This window comes from Ochotona curzoniae, unplaced genomic scaffold (genome assembly GCF_017591425.1).
Source record: "Ochotona curzoniae isolate NIBS_2020 unplaced genomic scaffold, NIBS_Ocur_1.0 scaffold_2476, whole genome shotgun sequence".
Classification (NCBI taxonomy): Eukaryota; Metazoa; Chordata; class Mammalia; order Lagomorpha; family Ochotonidae; genus Ochotona; species Ochotona curzoniae.
This window is the reverse complement of record NW_024467095.1, coordinates 12413308-12432864: the sequence shown is the minus strand read 5'-3', so window position 1 is coordinate 12432864 and position 19557 is coordinate 12413308. Positions and strand designations below refer to the sequence as shown.

At 46.5% G+C, this 19557-nt stretch overlaps 1 protein-coding gene across 1 annotated transcript in view; it reads left to right on the top strand.

The window, feature by feature from the left end:
* LOC121170979 (pendrin-like) overlaps positions 1-19557 on the top strand; it is a 110342-nt gene that overhangs the window by 52300 nt on the left and 38485 nt on the right. The window contains exons 14-15 of the mRNA XM_041002462.1: positions 16909-17075; positions 18671-18810. Of these exons, the coding sequence (XP_040858396.1) occupies positions 16909-17075; positions 18671-18810 (307 nt within the window). The remainder of the gene's footprint in view (positions 1-16908; positions 17076-18670; positions 18811-19557) is intronic.

Sequence of the window (19557 nt, the reverse complement as noted above, 5' to 3'; positions counted from 1 at the left end):
AGTGCATTAAGCTGCTGCCTGCAGTGGTACCATCCCATATGGGCTCCAATTTGAGTCCTGGCAGCTGTGCTTCCAGTCCAGCTCTCTGCTAATGTGCCTGGAAAAGCAACTGAAAATAGTCCAAATGCCTGGACTCCCACACCCATGTGGGAGACTTAGGAGAAGCTTCAGGCTCTCGACTTCTGACTGGCCCAACTCTGACTGTCGTGGTCATTTGGAGAGTCAGTCAGCAGATGGAAGAGCTCTCTGTCTTTCTGATTTTCAAATAAACAATTTAAAAGAATTAAAATACATTTCCCTTCTCCTTCGACAGGGGTGGAAGTAGCAGTTTCTATTCATTTTTATCTCAATTCTACTGCCTGAAGCATGCATATGCCTCAGAGCAGGAGACTGACACAGAGGGCACCACCGCTCAGCAAGTCATCGAATCTGTGAATGATGCAGATCAGGCAAGAATAAAAGGCCATCAAAAAGCTTATCTGCTGTGACACAAAACCATCTTTTATGTTGGGATCTGGATTTAAAACGGTGGACTCCTGATGTCTGCTCTTGTTCAGCTGTCTATATTTGACTTCACTGTTATTAGTCCTCCCATATCGCCCATGCCCATGGCCACCACATGGCTATCAGGAGATACGGACCATGGTCTCTGCGTCTTGTGGTATGCCACAAGGAGCACAAACCCTGGAGTCAGCAGGAGAACCTTCTCATGCAGCACACATAGGAAGATGGCGTGAGAGAACTAGAGGTCCGAGCATCATCATTTACAAAAACCCCATTTCCCACAAGGTTCTCTCCCAGGTGATCAGTTCTGGAAGTTTCTGTGCAGATCCTCCACCTGAAGCGTGCATCTTAGTCTCCTCTGCAGCATGCTTTGTTCCTTTACAGAGCTGAGCTCTTTCTGAAGCAAAAGACCTTTGTTTCTCACAATGGCTGTCAAGTTCCTGGAGTGCTAAAGCCTCCTAGGGCCCCACTTGTCCAGTCAAGGGCTTTCTGGAATAGTCCTCCACTGCGACATTACTTCCTGAAGAGTTCTATTTGACTTGGTGGTATTTTTCTGTTGAAACTAAATAGATAGAAGAAAGATAGAAGGTACATGGAGAAAAAAGCAGAAATGGCAGCAGGAAAAACATGTACTTAAGCCATGTGGTTCATGTTCTTACAAAAAAATGAGACCACACTCATTTTGTACACATACCCTTGGCTGATGTTCTTCTCTCAGAAGGAGTGTTCCCTCCAGCATCACTTGAGGGGGCCGCTTGTGTTCATATGTCCCAGCTCCAGGCTAACGCTACTGAAAATTCCCAGGCCAGGGCAGCTGATACACATGATGATGCTGGGCCTGAACCATCCACTGCCAAAGAGCTGAAACAACAAGAGCCACTGTCCTGGGATGCTGTTTGGCCTACTCACCTCCTGTTGATGTTCCAATGAGAGTTGCTAAGGGCAGAAAGTGTTCTGGTAGCAGTAGTGGTTATAAACATTGAAAACCTGGATTAAAATCTCACACTTCTTCTTTCTGTAATCTGCTTTTCTAATAAAGAGTGGCCAGCACCGTGGCTCACAGGCTAATTCTCCTCCCTGTGGCACCAGTTAAAAAGATGGAAAATAGCAACTATATGCACATGTAAATAGATAATTATGAATACGTAACAAATACAGACTTTCTGTCCTTTTAAAGTTTTTTTATTTGAACAGCAGAGAGGCAGAGATAGGGTGGCAGAAATCTTGCGACGGCCTGCTATCACCCTGGATGCCAACAAGTGGTTCAGACTGAATGGAGGAACCAGGAGCTCAACTCCTGTCTCCCACATCAGGTGTCTTCTAAGGAAGCACATTGGCAGAAAGCTGGGATCGGAAGTGGCGCCAGGAATGTAACTGATGCACGCCTCTATGGGATGCAGCCATCCCCAGTGGCATCCACCCCTTGGACCACACTCCTCCTCCTTCATCCCAACACAACTGAAACTTTGTTTAAAAAGACCAGGTCAGGACCAGACCTAGACTTTGGAGGAGCCTAGAGCAGATGTAATATGGGCCTGGCCCAGCTCTGGATTTGTGACCATTTGGAGAGTGAACCAGCACATGGAAGCTCTCTGCCTTTGTCTCTGTAACTCTTTCAAATAAAAATGTTTTTAGAATAATGAAATCAAAGAATTACTGAAATTTGGGGATTCAGACCCCTGTTTTCTAAGATCATTGGGCCTCTCCTTGTTGCCTAGGACAACTGGAAATTGTATTGCTCAATAACCTGTGGGAGACCCAGAAGACACTCCTGACTCCTGGCTTCGGATCTGTGCAGCCCCAGCCATTGGTGGCCACTTGGGGAGTGAATCAACAGACGGAAGGTCTTCCTCTCTGTGTCTCCTCCTCTCTCTGTATATCTGACTTTGCAATAAAAATAATTAAAAAAAAAAAAGCATAGCTACAGACAGAGAAAGAAAAAAAGACAGCGAGAAACTGTCCCATATGTGGACCCACCCACTGCACCTAACTTGCAACTTACCCCACTACACCACAGGGCTGGCCAGGTTCATTGTTTTTACTGAGAGTGTCTGAGATGAAGCAGAAGCTCAGTCTTATTTTCAGAATCAAGAAACAGCAAGAACTCCCAGCTCAGCAGGCCCCAAGCACTGCTCTTGTTTCTCCCCAGTGGAGCCAACCACAAGTCTCTGAACACCAGAAAATATTGGTCCCAGTGTGATGGCTCAGTTCCTAAATCCTTACCTTGCAAGTACCAGGGTCCCATATGGCACTGGTTCTAATCCCAACTGTTCCACTTCTCATCCTGCTTGTGGTCTGGGAGAGCAGTCAAGGATAGCCCAAAGCCTTGGGACCCTGTACCCGCATGGGAGAGCTGGAAGAAGCTCCTAGGTCCTGGCTTTGGATCAGAACAGCACCGGCTGTTGTGGCCATTTGGGGAGCAAACCAGTGTATGAAAGATCTTTCTCTCCGTCAATCTGATTTGTCTTTATAATAAAAATAAACAATAAAAAATGCTGAGGAAAACACTAAAAAATATCATGTTTCTCCTGAAACACTCAGAACTGGGGGTGAGGAGGAGGCAAGTGACTCTCTCCTAAACTACTCTAAAACTATAGTAAAGAAATTTTTCTTTTAAGGCATAAAACTGTAATGATAAATTTCACCTGAGAAGACATGATCTTGGGAAAGATACAGGACAAATGAGCAAGCGGTTCTTACTCAGTAGAAATTATGAAAATTAAATTCTCTTCACTCTTGAAGAAAACCCAGAACTGAGTAGTAGTCAGTTCCCTGATGCGGGTGGTGCACTGAGCTAACCTGTTGCTTGAGCTGGCTTCTTTCCCTACCAGAATGTTAATAGTCCCAGCTAGTTAGCTTTCCAGCCAGTTAGCTTCCCAGCCTGCATCCTGATGATGCACCTGAGAGACAACGATGAAGACCCAGGTGCTTGGGCCCCTGCCAACCACATGAGAGACCCAGTTGAATATCACACCTCTTGGTTTCAGCCTGGCCCAGCCCTGGCTGTTGTAGGTTTTTGTTTGTTTTGGGGCAGGGGACTGATCCAGCAGCTGGAAGGTCTTTCTCTTTGCCCTTCCAACAAAATTAAAATAATTAAATATCAAGCAACGATATCCCCCCCAACACACACACACACACACACAAACACCAAATAGTGATTGATGTTATGTTGTAGCGAGTTAAGCCTCCACCTGTAATCCAGGATCCCTTATGCACATCAGTTCATGTTCCAGCTGTTCCACTTCCAATCCTGCCTTCTACTAATAAACCTGGGAAAGCCAAGTCTTTGGAACCCTACTGCCCACATGGGAGACCTGGAAAAAGCTCCAGGCTCCTGACCGGCCTAGCTCTGGGAAGTGAACCATCATCTGGAAGATATCTTTCTCTCTGACTTTCAAATGTATAAGCAAATTTTAAGCACACACACACACACCCCAAATAATCATCATTACTCCCAAAAGAGAGGGGGCAGGGATCTGCTGGAATACAGAAGATCAAATGAAAGCTATGCCATGCCCAGCTGCCACCCCTTCCTCCAGGCTATTGGGTGACTGCCCTCCCCTTGCCCCAACAGGAAACAGGACTCCTCTTCGAAGGGTTGACCACAGAAAGTCTGTTTTGATAAACAGATGACAGGAGGGCTGAGTGATGCATCCTTACTAAATATGGCCTTTCTTCCTCTACCCAGAATGAGACAGCATCCCAGCGCCTGCCTTTCTGGCAGAAGGCCAGATAAGACTTTCCTAGGTGAGAATCTAGCAAACCCAAGAGGGAAGTCCTAACGATGTTGTAATCAAGGGTTCCCAAGTAAGAGGCCCTGTAGCTTATGTGACAGGAAATTCTGTGACAAGCAAGCCTCGCCCACTTCTTCAGCACTTCCAGGCAGCCCTTGAGGCTGCGGCTGTTAAACACGAGCAGGCAATCGGGCATGAAGAGAGCTGAGAAATGCCTGGACAGGAGAAGGAATGTGCTGAAAAGAGAGAAGGGTATGCAAGAACCCGCTCTGGTCAGCCAGGTCATGGACTTTTAGTTCCGTGTCTTCACACAATCAAAATTGGAAACTGAAACCAGTGTTTTCAAAAATTAAAGAAACTTTAAGGGTGGGGAAAATAAGTGGAGGGAAGACCTACCAAAGCCCCCAACACACACCTGCAATGGACTTACCTTAGCTTGTGCTGCTATAGCAGTGTAACCTAGACTGAATCACTGTGTCTCACAACTCAGGGAGCCAGGAAGTTCAAGATTAAGTCGCCAGCAGGTTCAGGGTCTGGGGGGGACTGCCCTCTGCCTCCAGCTGTGAACTCAGGAAGGGAGGAAGACTGTCTTGACATGCTAGAAGAAGGGCAAAAAGAGATAAACCTCCCTCCATTGAGCTTCTAGCAAAAGACACCTAGTCCAACTCAAAGTGAAGTTTACCACCCAAATACCCCTCAAGGGTCCCACCCGTTCATGATGCCTAAAGTTTGGAGAGAGCAGACTTAGAACCCTGTAGCACAGACCCACACCAAGGAACTGGACACAAAGAGAAGCTTCTATAAATTTCCAGAAAACGCCACACACACAGAGGTAAAAGGATCTGAATTAATTCAGATTGTCTCTAAAGGAAGTGTGGGGTGGGCATCTGGTTTGGGATTTGAGATGCTGTATCCTGTATCAAAGTTTTCAGGTTGAATTCTCAGCTCTGCCTCCCATCTCCAAACAGTAGGGTCCCCTGAGACACCCAGATTGAATTGCCGACTTCTAGCTTCAGCTTTATGCAGTCCTGGCTATTGAGGACTTTGGATAATGAAACAATGGACAGAAGCCCTAACTCACTCACTCTCAAAAAAAGGGGGGAGGTGGGGGGAAGAGCTCTAAATACAGAGGAAAACAGAACAATGCTTTGAAAATTCTGAGGGGAAAATATATCCAACCCAGTGTTGGACAGTCCATCAAAAATTAGAAATCAAGTGTGGCTGAGGAATGAAGATACTTCTTAATATGATTGCAAGATCTTATCTCCTGCACATTGTTTCCTGAAAAGCTATGGGATACAACATGTGCTGTACCCAAAGGATGAGTAAACCACAGAAGAGGAAGACATTTACCAGAGAAAGGAAACCCATTGCCGGGACGTGGGCGAGGGAAGCCACAGAACTCTGTCGGTAAAGGGAGGCAGCTACCAAACAGCCCAGACAACTCGAGGCTGGTGTTGACTGAGCCATTGCTGTGACAAACGCATTGGAAAGGAGACTTCCATGTCAGTGGAGGAGTTTGTGATTAGATCATGTGGTCGTAGTCATGGAGAAAGAAGCCAATAACACAAGGCGAGGGAACACCAAGGCAGGGTGGGCAGGCATTGCGTGCATTTGGGGAGGGGCTGCTTGGGCCGTCTGCGTCCTGTACTAGGGAGCCTGTGTCTTAATGCCAGCTCCGTTTCTAATTCCCCCTTCCTGCTAAAGTGCATCCTGTAAGGCAGCAAGGCTGGCTCAGTCGCTTGAGGCCCTGCCACGTGTACAGGAGGCCTGGAATGAATTCCAGGTTCCTGATTTCAGCCTTACCTAGACCCACCCATTATAGCTGTTTGGGGGAGTGAACCGGCAGATGAAACATCTGTCTGTCTATCTCTGCTCTGTCATTCAAGTAATTATGTTAAAAAAAAAAATCCAAGATGCATGTGATACACACACACACACACACACACACACACACGTCTAGGAAGTAACTAGGAATCATCATGACAAAATACATTGAATCTCATCAAAATGATGATCTTGTGTTGGGAGACTAAAGGAACTCCCCGTTGGAGGTTTGGTAGTCACAGGAACACAGGCAGCAGAACTGACTCCTCATCTCCCAGAAGATGAACAAATAAACCACTACCGGAAGGTTGTGGAGTGATGGGCACAGACATCCAAGATCAGCTCAGGGAGACGCCAGTGGCTGCTTTGCAAGATGGAAACTCAGAGAAGGAGCCTACAGCCACCATCAGTCTTCCCCACCTTGCTGAACCTTTTGATTCCTTAAATGATGACCCAATACAATGAACAATTATTTTAAGGGAACTTGTTAAGTGCTGAGTTTTGCTTTTTGAACATGCTGTGCTAGAAATGAGAGGTATGTAATACATTACGAGCTCTTTGGAAGGGGACAAAACAAAAGGCTTGTAAGGCTTCTCTATATGGATCTTTGGTCCATATCAACATTTTAATTGGCTTCTAATGTAATTGGCATTGCATTACATATTGTCTTGCCTTTTCCAAAACTCTAATTAAACTCCAAATAAGATGGGTACCACTGGGAGTGTCTCCTTCTCCCTTGTTAAACACCTTTCCTGCTTGATTACAATTCTGCTTTGGTTTCCCAAATAATTTTTAAGCTGCTTTTAAGATTTATTTATTTTTTTATTTGAAAGGCAGAGCTGCTACATTGAGAAGAAGGCAGAGAATCTTGTATCTGCTGGTTCACTCCCCAGATGGTCACAATGGCCAGAGCTGAGCCATTTGGCACCGATGTGGGGACACTGGCACCTTAGATTGAAGTTTGCTTTGTTACGTCATGGTGCTGGCTGCCCAAGCATTCTCTCTCTCTCTATTTCTCTCTCTCTCCTTGGAAAGGCAGAGTGGTAGGGAGAGAGAAAAAACACAATAGCCTTGGCTGAGATAGGTTCAAGACAGAAGTCAGCAATTTCATCAGGAACTGCCATGCGGGCATCAGGAACCCAAACATGTGAAGCATCTGCAGGCTCCGAAGCACCTGAGCAGGACGCTGTGTGATAGAGCAGTCGGGACTTCGACCAGAAACTGCAACGCCGGCCGTGGGCATCCTGAGACAACGTCCAAACCCACTGTTCCACTAGCCTGCCTTCCCCAGCCCCCAAAACGCTGATTTTTATTTTTATGACTCACATACAATTTGAAATGATCCAATAAATCATTCCCAAGGGTGAGGTGCAAGAAGCAGTGAAAAATCAGATTTTGAAAACAGATAAAGTGGTTGAGGAGAAGAACTGCACTATAAGTTTTTGTTGTGGTGGTGCTGTTTTTTTGTTTTTGTTTGTTTGTTTGTTTGTTTGTTTTACCAGTTCATTATTTTAATCCTTTGTAAGTGCCTGACACACACTGAACGAGGCATTAGGAACGACCAGCGTTCCCCAAGTACTCACCGTGTGCTAGAGTCTGAGGTTGGCTGACTCCTTAAGCTTCATTCATCACCCCGACTCTAAGGAGTTATCCCTGTGTGCTGACAAGGAGGAGGAAGTCTGGGGAGCGTGTTTCTCCATTCCCTGGGGAGTGGCTGCGCAGAGATCAAAGCCAGAGCCCACAGACTAAATCAGTGCTTGGGTTCACCTCCCAGGGAGCACGAAGGAGCACCATGGAAGACCACACAGTTGCGGAAGGGAGGGAAATTAATTATCACATTTTACTGCTCATTACTAGGATGATTTATTTTAAGATCTGATTTATTTTAGGATGATTTATTTAAGATGTGTTCATGTGAAAGGCAGAATTACAGATAAAAACAAAGAAAGATAGAGCAATCTTCTGCCCTCTGGTTCACTCCCCAGATGATGGCAAAGGCCAGGGCTAGGAAGCCTGGAACTTCATGGAGATCTCGCACAGTGAGTGCCAGGAGCCCAGCACGTGTGATGCCTGCTTTTCCAAGCACATGTAGCAGGAAATTGGATCAGAAGTGGAACAACCAGGACTCAGAGTGGTGTTGGGATGTGATGCCCACATTACACTTGGTGGCTTAACGAACTGTACAACGATGCTGACTCTGTACCGTGACACTTCGATGAACAACTAGTACATTATTAGACTTGTGGGAGAAGTGATCAAACTTTCCTCATCCACAGGGATAAGAATTAGTCCTTAAAAATATTTTAAAATTGGGATTAACACAGATAAGAGGCAAAACTACAAAGTTTTGTCCAATCTATAATAGAAATAAAAAATGTGTTAAGATATCTAGGCAGGGGTCTAGCATGGTAGCCTAGTGGCTAGTCTTCATCTTACATGCTCTGGGATCCCATATGGGCGCTGGTTCATGTCCTGGCAGCCCCACTTCCCATGCAGAATCCTGCTGGTGGCCTGGGAAAGCAGTTGAGGACGGCCCAAGGCTTTGGGACCCTGCACCCGTGTGGGAGACCCAGAAGAGACTTCTGGCTTGTGGCTTGGATCAGCGCAGCTCTGGCTGTTGCAGCACTTGAGGAGTGAATCAGCAGATGGAATATCTTCCTCTTGTATCTGTATTTGACTTTCCAATAAATTAAACAAATAACAAAGATCTCTGAGCAGATCCAGGGCTGATCCTGGAGCAAGAGGAATGTGTGCTGTGTAGGATTTGTACCAACAGAGAGTGGGGGGATGGCATTGTTACTGAGTGCTGATTAGACTTGCCACTTTTCTCTTTTCTTAAATGTTTTGTTTCGCAAGATATGGGCTTAGGAATGGCAAAATGTCACTTCAAATTCACCTTAGTTGTTTTTTTCTCATTTATTTGAAAGGCAAATAAATAAACCATCCACTGCTTGTCTCCCCAAATGTCCACAACAGCTAGGGACGTTGGAGAATGTCTCCAGTGCTCGGCTCCTGCCAGAGACCCAGATGGAAGTCCTGCTCCAAGCTTCAGCCTTTCCCGGGAATGGCTGCTCTAGGCATTTGGGGAACGAACCAGAGATGGGAGGTAGATTGACCGATTGACCTAGCTATCAATCATTCTATCACTCAACATTTAAAGTGAATGGAAAATAAAGTAAAAATGTTGGAGAAAGGATTATGGCTTTGGTGCTATGATATGGTGAGTTAAGCCACCACCTGAATCCTGGTTCAAATCCTGGATGCTCCTCTTCCCATTCAGCTCTCTGCTAATGCACCTGGGAAAGCAGCAGAGAATGGCTTAATTGTTTGGGCACCTGCACCCACATGAGAGACTCAGCTGAAGCTCCTGGTTCCTGGTTTTGGTCTGGTCCAGCCCTGGCTGGTGCAGCCATTTGTACAGTGAACCAGTGGATGCTCTCTCTCTTGATCTGCCTGTTTCTCTCTCTAACTCTACCTTTCAAAAAAAAAAAAAAGATTTCATTAAAAAAAAAGAAAGGAAGAAAGAAAGTGAAGATGTAAATAAAGAGGAAGAGGTTTTTTTTAATGTCAAAGAGAATTTAATAAGAGGAAAGGAAGAGATGAAATTTTAAAAATCGGGCGAAAAAAGTGAAAATCCCTGAAGGAAATCTATTTTTTATAAAAAAAAAAATACGTATTTGCTTATTTGTTTGAAAGGTAGGTTTACAGAGGGGCTCGGGAGGGGCAACAGAGGACTTCCATGTGCTGACTCACTTCCCAGGTGTGTGGGCAGGGAGCTGGATTGTGCCCATAAGGAATGCAGCAGCTTAACCTGATGTGCCACTCCACACCAGCTCCAGGAAGTCTGCTATGAAATAAGATGTGGTTTCAGGGCCCCCACAATGGCTGGATGATTAATCCTCATCTTGCAAATTCCAGGATCCCATTTGGGTGTCAGTTTGTATCCCAGCTGTTCTACTTCCCCTCCAGCTCCCTGCTTATGGCCTGGGAAGCCACTAGAGGATGGGCCAGAGCGTTGGGACTCTGCATTCATGTGGAAGGCCCAGAAGAAGCTCCTAGTAAATAAATACACCTTTTTAAAAAAAGTGAGTTCAAAATGTTCCCCTACCAGACAACCACAGACTTGTATGACCTTGAAGAAGCATTTGCAAGTCAGGGGTGCTTTAAAACCAAACAAACAAACAAAAAACTTTCTCAGCATTGATAAGAAGAAAGTTTTTTGTTTTTTTTTTAGCCTAGACTTTTCCAGCCGTTTCATATCACTGACACATCACCATCTCAACCAAGAAAGTATTGCCACTTCTTGGCGCTTGGCAGGAAGCCAGCTCTGCATTCTGTGCATATGGGCTCTATCTATTTGGAAATCATTGCCTTTACATCTCAGGACATCGTCCGAGGACTCAGCAACGAAAATAAATGAAAATCCCTTCGGGTGGGAGAAATGAAATTAGAAAGGCAAATAAGTGGAAACAGAAGGCAGCCTGGTGCTTGTGATGCCAGAGTTGTTCAACATGTGATTTCAAAGCTGTGGCTAAGTCTTGCTGGCCGCCCTCCCAAGAAACAACCTTTTGCGTACTTAAAAGCCAGAATCAGTGACTCAAAAGAGTGCTAGGAAGAAAATTTTGACAGAAAAAATTAGCTATTCCTGGCAACATCAAATAACAGATATACATCAACTCAAGTACCTTTTCTTGGAAGGAAGCTCAAAATACACCAAAATCTGACTTAAACTGCTTCCCAGGGCTCCAAATCTCAATTATGCTAGTTAGCATTGATCAAGTCCCTGCTATGTGCCAAGTACGGCACAGAATTCGCCCACTAACAGTATAAGATAGGAGCTGTTAGCTCATAATCTTTCTAGATGATGAACTCAAGCCAGGGTTAAGCTATGTAACTAACCCAGGACCACAAAGGTAGACAACAACAGAACTTTGACAAGAAATCAAACGGTCTGATTTCATTACGTGCTAACATAAGACTCCCTGCCCCCAAGGAGTTTACTGTCCACTGCAGGACCCAGACAAGTTCCCTTCAGGGTGCTAAGAGTGTGCACTCTACTTAGATGGAGTGCTAAGAACATAAGTACAATAGACATCCAAACTGGTCCTTGATCGCTAAGGAAGTCGCCATTCTGGGGACAGCTAAACCAAGACTGAAGCCAGAGATGGAGCTTCAGATAGAAAAAGAAGCAGGTTGCCAGGCCCAAAGATGAGAGAGTTCAGGGCACAGGCACCGGATCCCAGGACTGGTGGTCGTGGAGAGTCATACTGAAGGGTTGTAAATTAAGGATAGACCCAACCGTGTCTGCGTTTCTGACACTTTTTTCTTTTGCATTGCTTTGGAGAATGACTTATTAGTGGAGCAAGGAGACCCTCTAGGTGGCAGTTGCATTGGGGGTAAGCTTAGTAGCAGACATAGAGAGAAGCAGAATTATTTTTAAAAAAATATATAGAGAGTTCATATTAAGGATGAGAAAGAAGGAACCAAGGCTGCTTCTTTGCTTTCTGGCTTGGGCAACTGGGTGGATGCCTTTTACTGTGTCGGGAAACCAGGAAGTAAGTGAAAAATCGTACTGTAAGAAGATAACTAACTACACTTTTACCCTTTTGATTCCTGCACACAGAGGAAAAAATCACTCCCTCAGCTGTAGGCAACTGCCTAGATTGCTTTGTACCTAGGCACGTATTACACTGCTAGGAGAAAAACAGCCAATAGCTGGTAGGCATTTTGGGCCCGGTTAATGCCAAATTTGGGTTAATTATACCAGTATGCCAGTATAGATGCCTATTTTTGTTTGTTTGTTTTTGTTTTTAGCTATTTGGGGAAGGTGAGGAACACCAGACTGGGACATACCACCCTGGCCCCCAAGTAGGGAGGTTTACAGATTGCCCTGTGAAGGGGATCTGGGACGTGTTGGAGTGGGAGTAACTGGAGGGCATGTCTCTCAGAGGGGGGAATGATTTCTGGGGTCTTCCGTGGACTGTTTTACTTGCAAGTAGGGCCAGGCCAAAGTCAGGAGCCAGAAACTCCATCCAACTGTCCCAGTGTCAATGGGAAGGACTCAGACTTGGGCTTCCACCATCAGTTGCTTCCCAGGCACACCAGCAAGGGGCTGGACTGGAAGTGGTGTAGCTGGGATTTGGACAGAGGAGAATGGAGGGTTGGGGAAACACCACAGCAGGAGGTCAGAGATAGGGAGGGGAGAGGTTGGGATATTTATTCTCCGATGGCTTCTTGTGGAACATGGAGATCATGATGGTTCTGTTCCTCCACTGAAGGCCAAGGTTGATGGACAGCTCCCTCAAGCAGCACCTGGGGCTCTGTCCCCACGTGGGTCCCAACTCCTGCCTGCTCCGGCTGAGATTCTTTCAGCTGACAGCTGCCTTCAGCCAGCCCCAAAGCGCTCTCCTGCTGTTTTTTGGTTTTCCTTGGCCCTGCCTGCTTTATCAGACAGTTCCCTGGCTCAGTCCTTCTGAGGTACTCCTTAGTCGGTTCAGAGCCCTTTGTCAATAACCTATGGTATCCTGTTATCTATTAAAATTCTGAATATAAAAATAGGGCCGGCATAGTAGCCTGGTGGCTACGGTGCTTGCCTTCAAAGCGCTGGGATCCCATATGGGCACTGGTTCTAATCCTGGCAGCTCCACTTCCCATCCAACTCCCTGCTTGTGGCCTGGGGAAGCAGTTGAGGACAACCCAAGGCATTGGGACCCTGCACCCATGTAGGAGACCAGGAAGAAGTTCCTGACTCTTGATTCAGATCGGCACAGCACTGGCCGTTGCAGTCACTTGGAGGGTGAATCATCAGATGGAAGATCTTCCTCTCTGCCTCTCCTCCTCTCTGTATATCTGACTTTCCAATGAAAATAAATAAACCTTAAAAAATTATTTTAATTCAAAAATAAATAAATAAATTTTTGAATATATACCCGTTTAGATATAAATATATAAAAATATATTATTTATAATATATTATATATTATTTATATATATTGTTGAAAGGAGCTGGACTTGAAGTGGAACAATTGGGACTTGAACTAGACCTATATGGATGTCAGTGTCACAGATAATGGTTTTACCCATATACCACACAGCCAGCCGCAAGAATCTAATCCTTGTACAAAGAGCTGCCATGCAGAGACTTAGTTTATTCTCTAGGGGACGTTACATGTTTGATTCTTGGCACTGTTCCATGAAAAAATACCTGTCTTGAAGCAGTTCCATTACCAAACCCCCAAGCACTTCTTTTCTTAATTTTCTACCAACTTACTTCTGTATTTGAAAGATAGAATAGCAGAGAAATATTCCATCCACAACAGCCAAGATTAGGCTAGACCAAACACAGTGGCCTAGAACTCCATTACCCAGCTGTTATCTGGGAGGGGCAGTGGGATTTGAGTCAGTACTCTGATGTCGCAAACGCAGCTTCGCTCATGGTGCCACATGGAATATGTCTAAACTTACGAAGATGTCAGATGTCTCCTGGGGTGAGTAACCATGTAGGTAAATATTGGAGTTGCTAATCTGAAATTCCAGGCAGCTTAGGAACGTGTATGCACCAGCAAAGAGATCCAAAACACAGTTTTAACAGAGTCGGGGAGGGGTGGGGGGTTAAAGGAGGAGGAGACTGTAGGTGAATCTGCAATGCAAGTTTTATTTAAAAAAACACAAAAGACAAAACACAGGGACATTCCTCACCAGCTTGTCTCAGATGGTTTTTACAGTCAAGGAACACTGTTGTCTTACCCTCAGTGACCTCGGGGCCTGCTGGCAGGGCTTAAACCCTGACAATACACATTGCTTCCAGAATGGGTTTATCCTGGGATGTACGGTAACTGTGTAATGGAGACTATCACATCCAGATGTGAGGATACAATACAGTATGTATCTTTACTTCCAGACCAAAGATAGACTCCCATGAAGCTATTAATTATATCTAAACAACAGGATGCAGGACTTTCTGCCATTGTCCATGCTCACAATGATGGACTGTTTATGAAGAACTGTAGTATTGTAATAATATAGGGAAAAGTCAGTGAGAGGAGTGGAGTCTTGGGGAGGGATAAGGGGAATTCCAAAGCCTATGGAACTGTATCACAAAATAATAATAAAATGGGGAAAAATGAAAAAAAAAAAAACAGGTGTGTTTGGATGATAGCTAGGTTTGTTTAGAAAACATGAAGTAATCTATGGGAGGAGACAAGACTTAGAGAGATAAAACTTGTTTGTCATAAAATTAGAATCCTAAGCTTGATGGAGAGATGTGTCTTAAACTCAGATCAGATAAAGTGAGGAGAGAATCAAGAAAATGGACTCGATTAATTGTGACTGAGAGCACCAAGGAATGTTCATGGAAGAGCTAGCCTTGTAGCTGGCCCTTGAAGGTATGTGTGAGAGTGTGAGGTGTGGATAGACACAGAATCTGCTTGGAGCAAATACCTACCTGAATTTCAATGGAGTTGACTTATACATGCATCAGTGAAGCCCTGTTGGTAAGAAAGAAGCACACACACACACACACACACACACACACACGGTAATTCATGAAAAATAGATTTTCAACACACCCATTCTCCACAAATTTTTTTAATATCCCTCTTGTATGAGGGAACATTAAAAAGTGTATGGAAAAGGTAATTAAAAGATGACTGTTTTGGTACAGAGCCACTTGGCTTTCTTGCATTGTTTTTTTTCACGAAGCACATTTTCATGCACTTATTAAAAATTTCTCATGTGCATAGATTTTTAGAAGATTTATATTTTATTACAAAGTCAGATATATAGAGAGGAGGAGAGACAGGAAGATCTTCTGTGTGATGATTCACTCTCCAAGTGAGCGCAACGGCTGGTGCTGTGCCAATCCAAAGTGGGGACCAGGAACCTCTTCTGGGTCTCCCACGCGGGTGCAGGGTCCCAAGGCTTTGGGCCATCTTTGACTGCTTTCCCAGGTCACAGGCAGGGAGCTGGATGGGAAGTGGAGCTGCCGGAATATGAACCAGTGACCTTATAGGATCTTGGCACATGCAAGGCAAGGATTTAGCCACTAAGCCATTGTGCCAGGCTGGCAATTCCTTTTAGTTTTCTTCTTTTTTGATTCTTTTGGCCAAGTAAGGGAAACCTATTGAGAACGCTATTGGCTTTTTCTATTTTTGTTGACCTCCCATAAGTGAGTAAGCTCACACCGTGTTGAATATCATTTCAGGGGAGTGACACGTGGGTTCTCCAGAGAGAATGTTTCCTTTAGAGCATGTATCATGAGCTAGCACAGTCTGTATTTTTCAACTGGGTAAGGACCCCAAGGTTGATGTCCCCAAAATCCATCTTTTATAGCATCTTCTGCATTTACTGATAATGGGGAGGAGCGGGGGTGAGTGGGAAAGGAGGGTACATTCTGGTTTACCAGCAAGACGTGTCCCAACAGAAGACAAACGAGCCTCCTTGTCTTGGTTCCTGTCCAGTCCAGTGTACTCGCTCCTTGATTATCCAGCTGCACGAGTAGAAAGAACAAAGGAATCTGTCAGGTAAAAAAAAGAAGCCAACTGGATTTGTGACCGCGGTTGTGAAATACCAGTTAGAAGAGCCCATAGTACTGCAGGTATTGAACTATACTCAACCTAACTGTCAACACGTGTGTGCGTGTGCGTTGGTCGGAAACAAAATGCTTTGCAAACAAAGAAAGAAGAAACAAGTTCTTTCCGGTGGATATTCGGGTAGTAGTAGGTTATTTCCAGCTGCTTCTAGCTTGGTGCAGCCTAAAAAGTCAAGGTCAGCACCTTGCTAAGGAATCCCTGAGGGCTTGTCCGCCCCTGGCCTTGTAGCCTGAGGTAGTGTTTGGCAAGTGAGTGAAGTGTCCCAGTGTCTCCTGCGACGGGGCCAGCAATATCCTTATTCTTCCCGACTGGGAGCAAGGGACAGGGCGGGAAGGGGCAGGATCTTTTCCGGGTAGGATCGGCGGGGAAAAGACCGCCGCCGTCCGTTGTCCCTCCTCTGAACCAAGGTGTCTCTGTTGCTCCACAAATAAACCTTCGCTGCCTTCCTGCTAAGCTCTATAAATAAAGGCAGTGAAGCGGCGGTCCCCGGGCCATTCCGGGCGGGGCCGAGTACACGCAGGTGAGTTCGCCGCCAGGATGCCGCTCGGTCCACCCCGCCTTGGCGGATCTCCAGGGCAGGCTGCAAGCTCGCGGACGGGACTAGCTAGGGAGGGATCGTGCAGCTTTTGGGCAGCTCAGCGCTAGGAGGAAGCTAGGGACCGCGGGGAAGAGCTGCTCCACCTGCTTAGAGTTCTGACTTTGTGAGATTCGTGCCTCGCCACCGGAATTTCCCCGCTGCGAAGGCAACGTGGGACCCAAGGGCAAGCCCTGAGGTTCCCATGCTGGATCCCAAGTACGGAGCCTTCCCCTCCATCCCCATCCCCTAACCCGTGCGTGCCTGGAGCTGCACTTAGGCCGGGCGCCTGCAAGCACAGACGCTAGCCAAGTTCCCTTTCCTTTTCTTCTCCCTCCTGGCCTGGGTTTGGGGAGATTTCAGGACGCGGACAGCGCCCTGGCTGAGGGCCGAGGGTCTTGAATCGTGCTTCTGAAGCCCCCCAGAGCCAAAGCTTACTCCTCCCAGTTGCAAAGTGGAGCCCCGGGCTGCAAGTGCAGCCCACCGGACACGAAAAACCTCGGGTGCCCAGCTGTCGCGCTGTGGGACTCTGTGCCCTGAGCGCCCTGAGCCTGTAGGGCAGGCGTCCCGGACCCACAGGTGTCGGCAGGGACGGCCGTTCGCCTCCTGCTCGTTGGCTGTCCTCGGATTGGTCTCGCTCGCTGCGTCAATTGCTCCCTCAGTGTCCTTGGGTTCGCAGGTCATGGCCGCGCCAGGCGACAAGTCGGAGCCGCCGCAGCTCTCCGAGTACCACTGCAACTACGTGGTTTCACGCCCGGTCTACAGCGAACTTGCCTTTCAGCAGAAGCATGAGCGGCGCCTGCAGGAGCGCAGGACACTGCGGGAGAGTCTGGCCAAGAGTTGCAGGTAGCAGGCGTCGGGTGTCGGTGCACCTGGGGTTGGGGGGCACACGCAGCTTTTGTGCGAGGTGAGATTCTGGGTCTCCAAGATCGCTGGGCCTTCCGGGTCCTAAGGTGGCTGCGTCGCTCTCGGGGCCTGAGTTATTCCAACTTTTACTTGCCTGGGAAACACACTTTTTGGGGGTGCAGGATGATGATGGGAAGGATGGGTTCCCGGAGCCCCACTGCCATGGAGAGAATTGTGGAGTGAGGAGGGTGGCACCGTGGGATATAGATGGTCCCCACTGTCTACTTGTGAAGGCTGGGGCTGGAGGAGGAAGCCAGGCCGGTTTTGAAGAGATGGTGGGTAAACTCCATGACCTGCCCAGGAGTCTTTGACATCTTCAAGCTGCTGTACGCAGGAGGCCTTGCTCTTGGGTTGTCAACAGGCTGGAAGCTAGGATACAAGAGGGCCCAGAAGAGCACCACGCACCTTGCCAGGAGGCAGTAGCAGCCCTTAAGAGCCACCAGGCCCCACACCCAGGATTGGATGGCACAAGGCGTTAAGGAAGTCACCCACCTGCCAGCGGTGGTTTGTTTTTTAAATCCCTTTTATTTAGGAACATGGTTTAACTATACAGAAGTAGACATGAGAGTGACAGGAGCTAGCGGTGGCGGTTCGTCTCCATCACATACATGCCCTTCCAGTGTGCCGTAGGAGGAAGTTCCATATGCTGGCTCCGTCGGTGCAGCGGCCCTCTGTAGGCTCTGGGATGTTGTTTTGGGGAGCCTGGCCAACAAAGAGGTCTGTGCCTGTTTCATACAGGTGCAACGTTTGTTCTGAATATTTTCAATCTGAAGTTGGTTGAATTCATGCAGGTGGAACCCCTGGAAAAACAAGTCCCATGATCTGTAGTTAAAAACTTCGTGTGTGTGTGGGGGGGAATGTGACCGTATTGTCTTATCCACAAAGTGGTTAATAGTCCTTAATATCAAACATTGAATCCTCATTAAGATTTCTAATGATCTCACTGGTACTGTAATTTTATAAGAGCGATTTCTTTGAATCTGGAGTCCACTAACATCCTGCTAGTGTCGATGTATATGTATTTTTATCTGTAGGTTGTTGAATTTAAAATACTAGTAGCATGGTATGCATTGTATAAGATGTCTGTAAGAATAAAAAGAAACAAAACTGGCTTCCAAGCTTGCATTATCAAGATACACAGAGTGTATATTGATTTTTCTTTAAAGAAAACGATAGCATGAAGCAGGCGCCTGGGTTAGAAGTCTGAAAATTAATCTCCACTTAGAGCCTCCACGCTGATCTATCGCTGGCTGCACCAGAAAACAGGTTCTTGTGTTGGGATAATTTCTCAGAGGATTAGTAAGGCAGAAGTGGGGAGGGGATACTTAATCCTGTGTTTTCGAGTACAGTGAGTGCATTTAATAGGATGGCTGTGGGTCTTGGCACAAGCCTGGTAAGCACATCGGTGTAACTATTTTTCCATGAGATTCTCACTTGTTTTCCAAAAGAGACTTCAGCTCGTAACTTTGGGATCCACGGTTGATAATGATCAAGACTGGATTGGAACCCTGCTGCTATTTTCCTTTTTTGGACAGTTGTTCCAGAAAGAAAGCCTTTGGTATGCTGAAGACTCTCCTGCCTGTCTTTGAGTGGCTCCCCAAATATCGTGTCAAGGACTGGCTGCTGAGTGACATCATTTCCGGCATCAGTACCGGGCTGGTGGCCACGCTGCAAGGTAAGAAAATGCTGATAGACTGGCTGCCAAGGGCTGAGAGCTGTGGTCTGCAGGGCAGTTCCTCATTTCCTGCTGGTCTGTTCTACGTGCTGGCGCAGCCTCGAGGCATTCATCTCGCCTCTAGAGCCCCTTAGTGGAGAGCCTCGGCTCCTTCCACTCCACTGCCTCTCTAGCTGTACCACTCCAATGTGCTTCTCTACTTGTGGGCCACAACTCACAATAAGTGTAGAGGGCCAGCGTCATGGCACGGTAGGTTAAGCTGCTGCTTGTAGATCCCTGTATGAGCAATGGTTTGAGTCCAGGCTACCGTACTTGCAATGCAGGCCCCTGCTTATGCACATGGGAGAGTAGCAGAGGATGGCCAAATATCTGGGTCCCATTGGAGACCTGGCTGAAGCTCTTGACCCTGGCTTCTGCCTGGCCAGTTCCTAACCATCATGGTCATCTGGTGAATACACAAGCAGATGGAAGATCTCTGTGTGTGCCTCCCTCTTTCTTTGTGACTTTAGCTGCAAACAAGCAAATATGTATTTTTTGAAAATACGAAAATATGTGTTACATCATGATCTGTATTTGATTTTTTTAAAAAAAAGATGTATGTGTTTGGCCGGTAGAGTGATAGAGAAGCGAAATCTTCCATTGTTAGTTTATTCCCCAAATGGCCTCAGTGGCTGGGAGTGGTTCAGGCTGAAGCCAGGAGCCAGTAATTCCATTCTATTCTGCCTCCTAGGTGACAGCAGTCCAGGT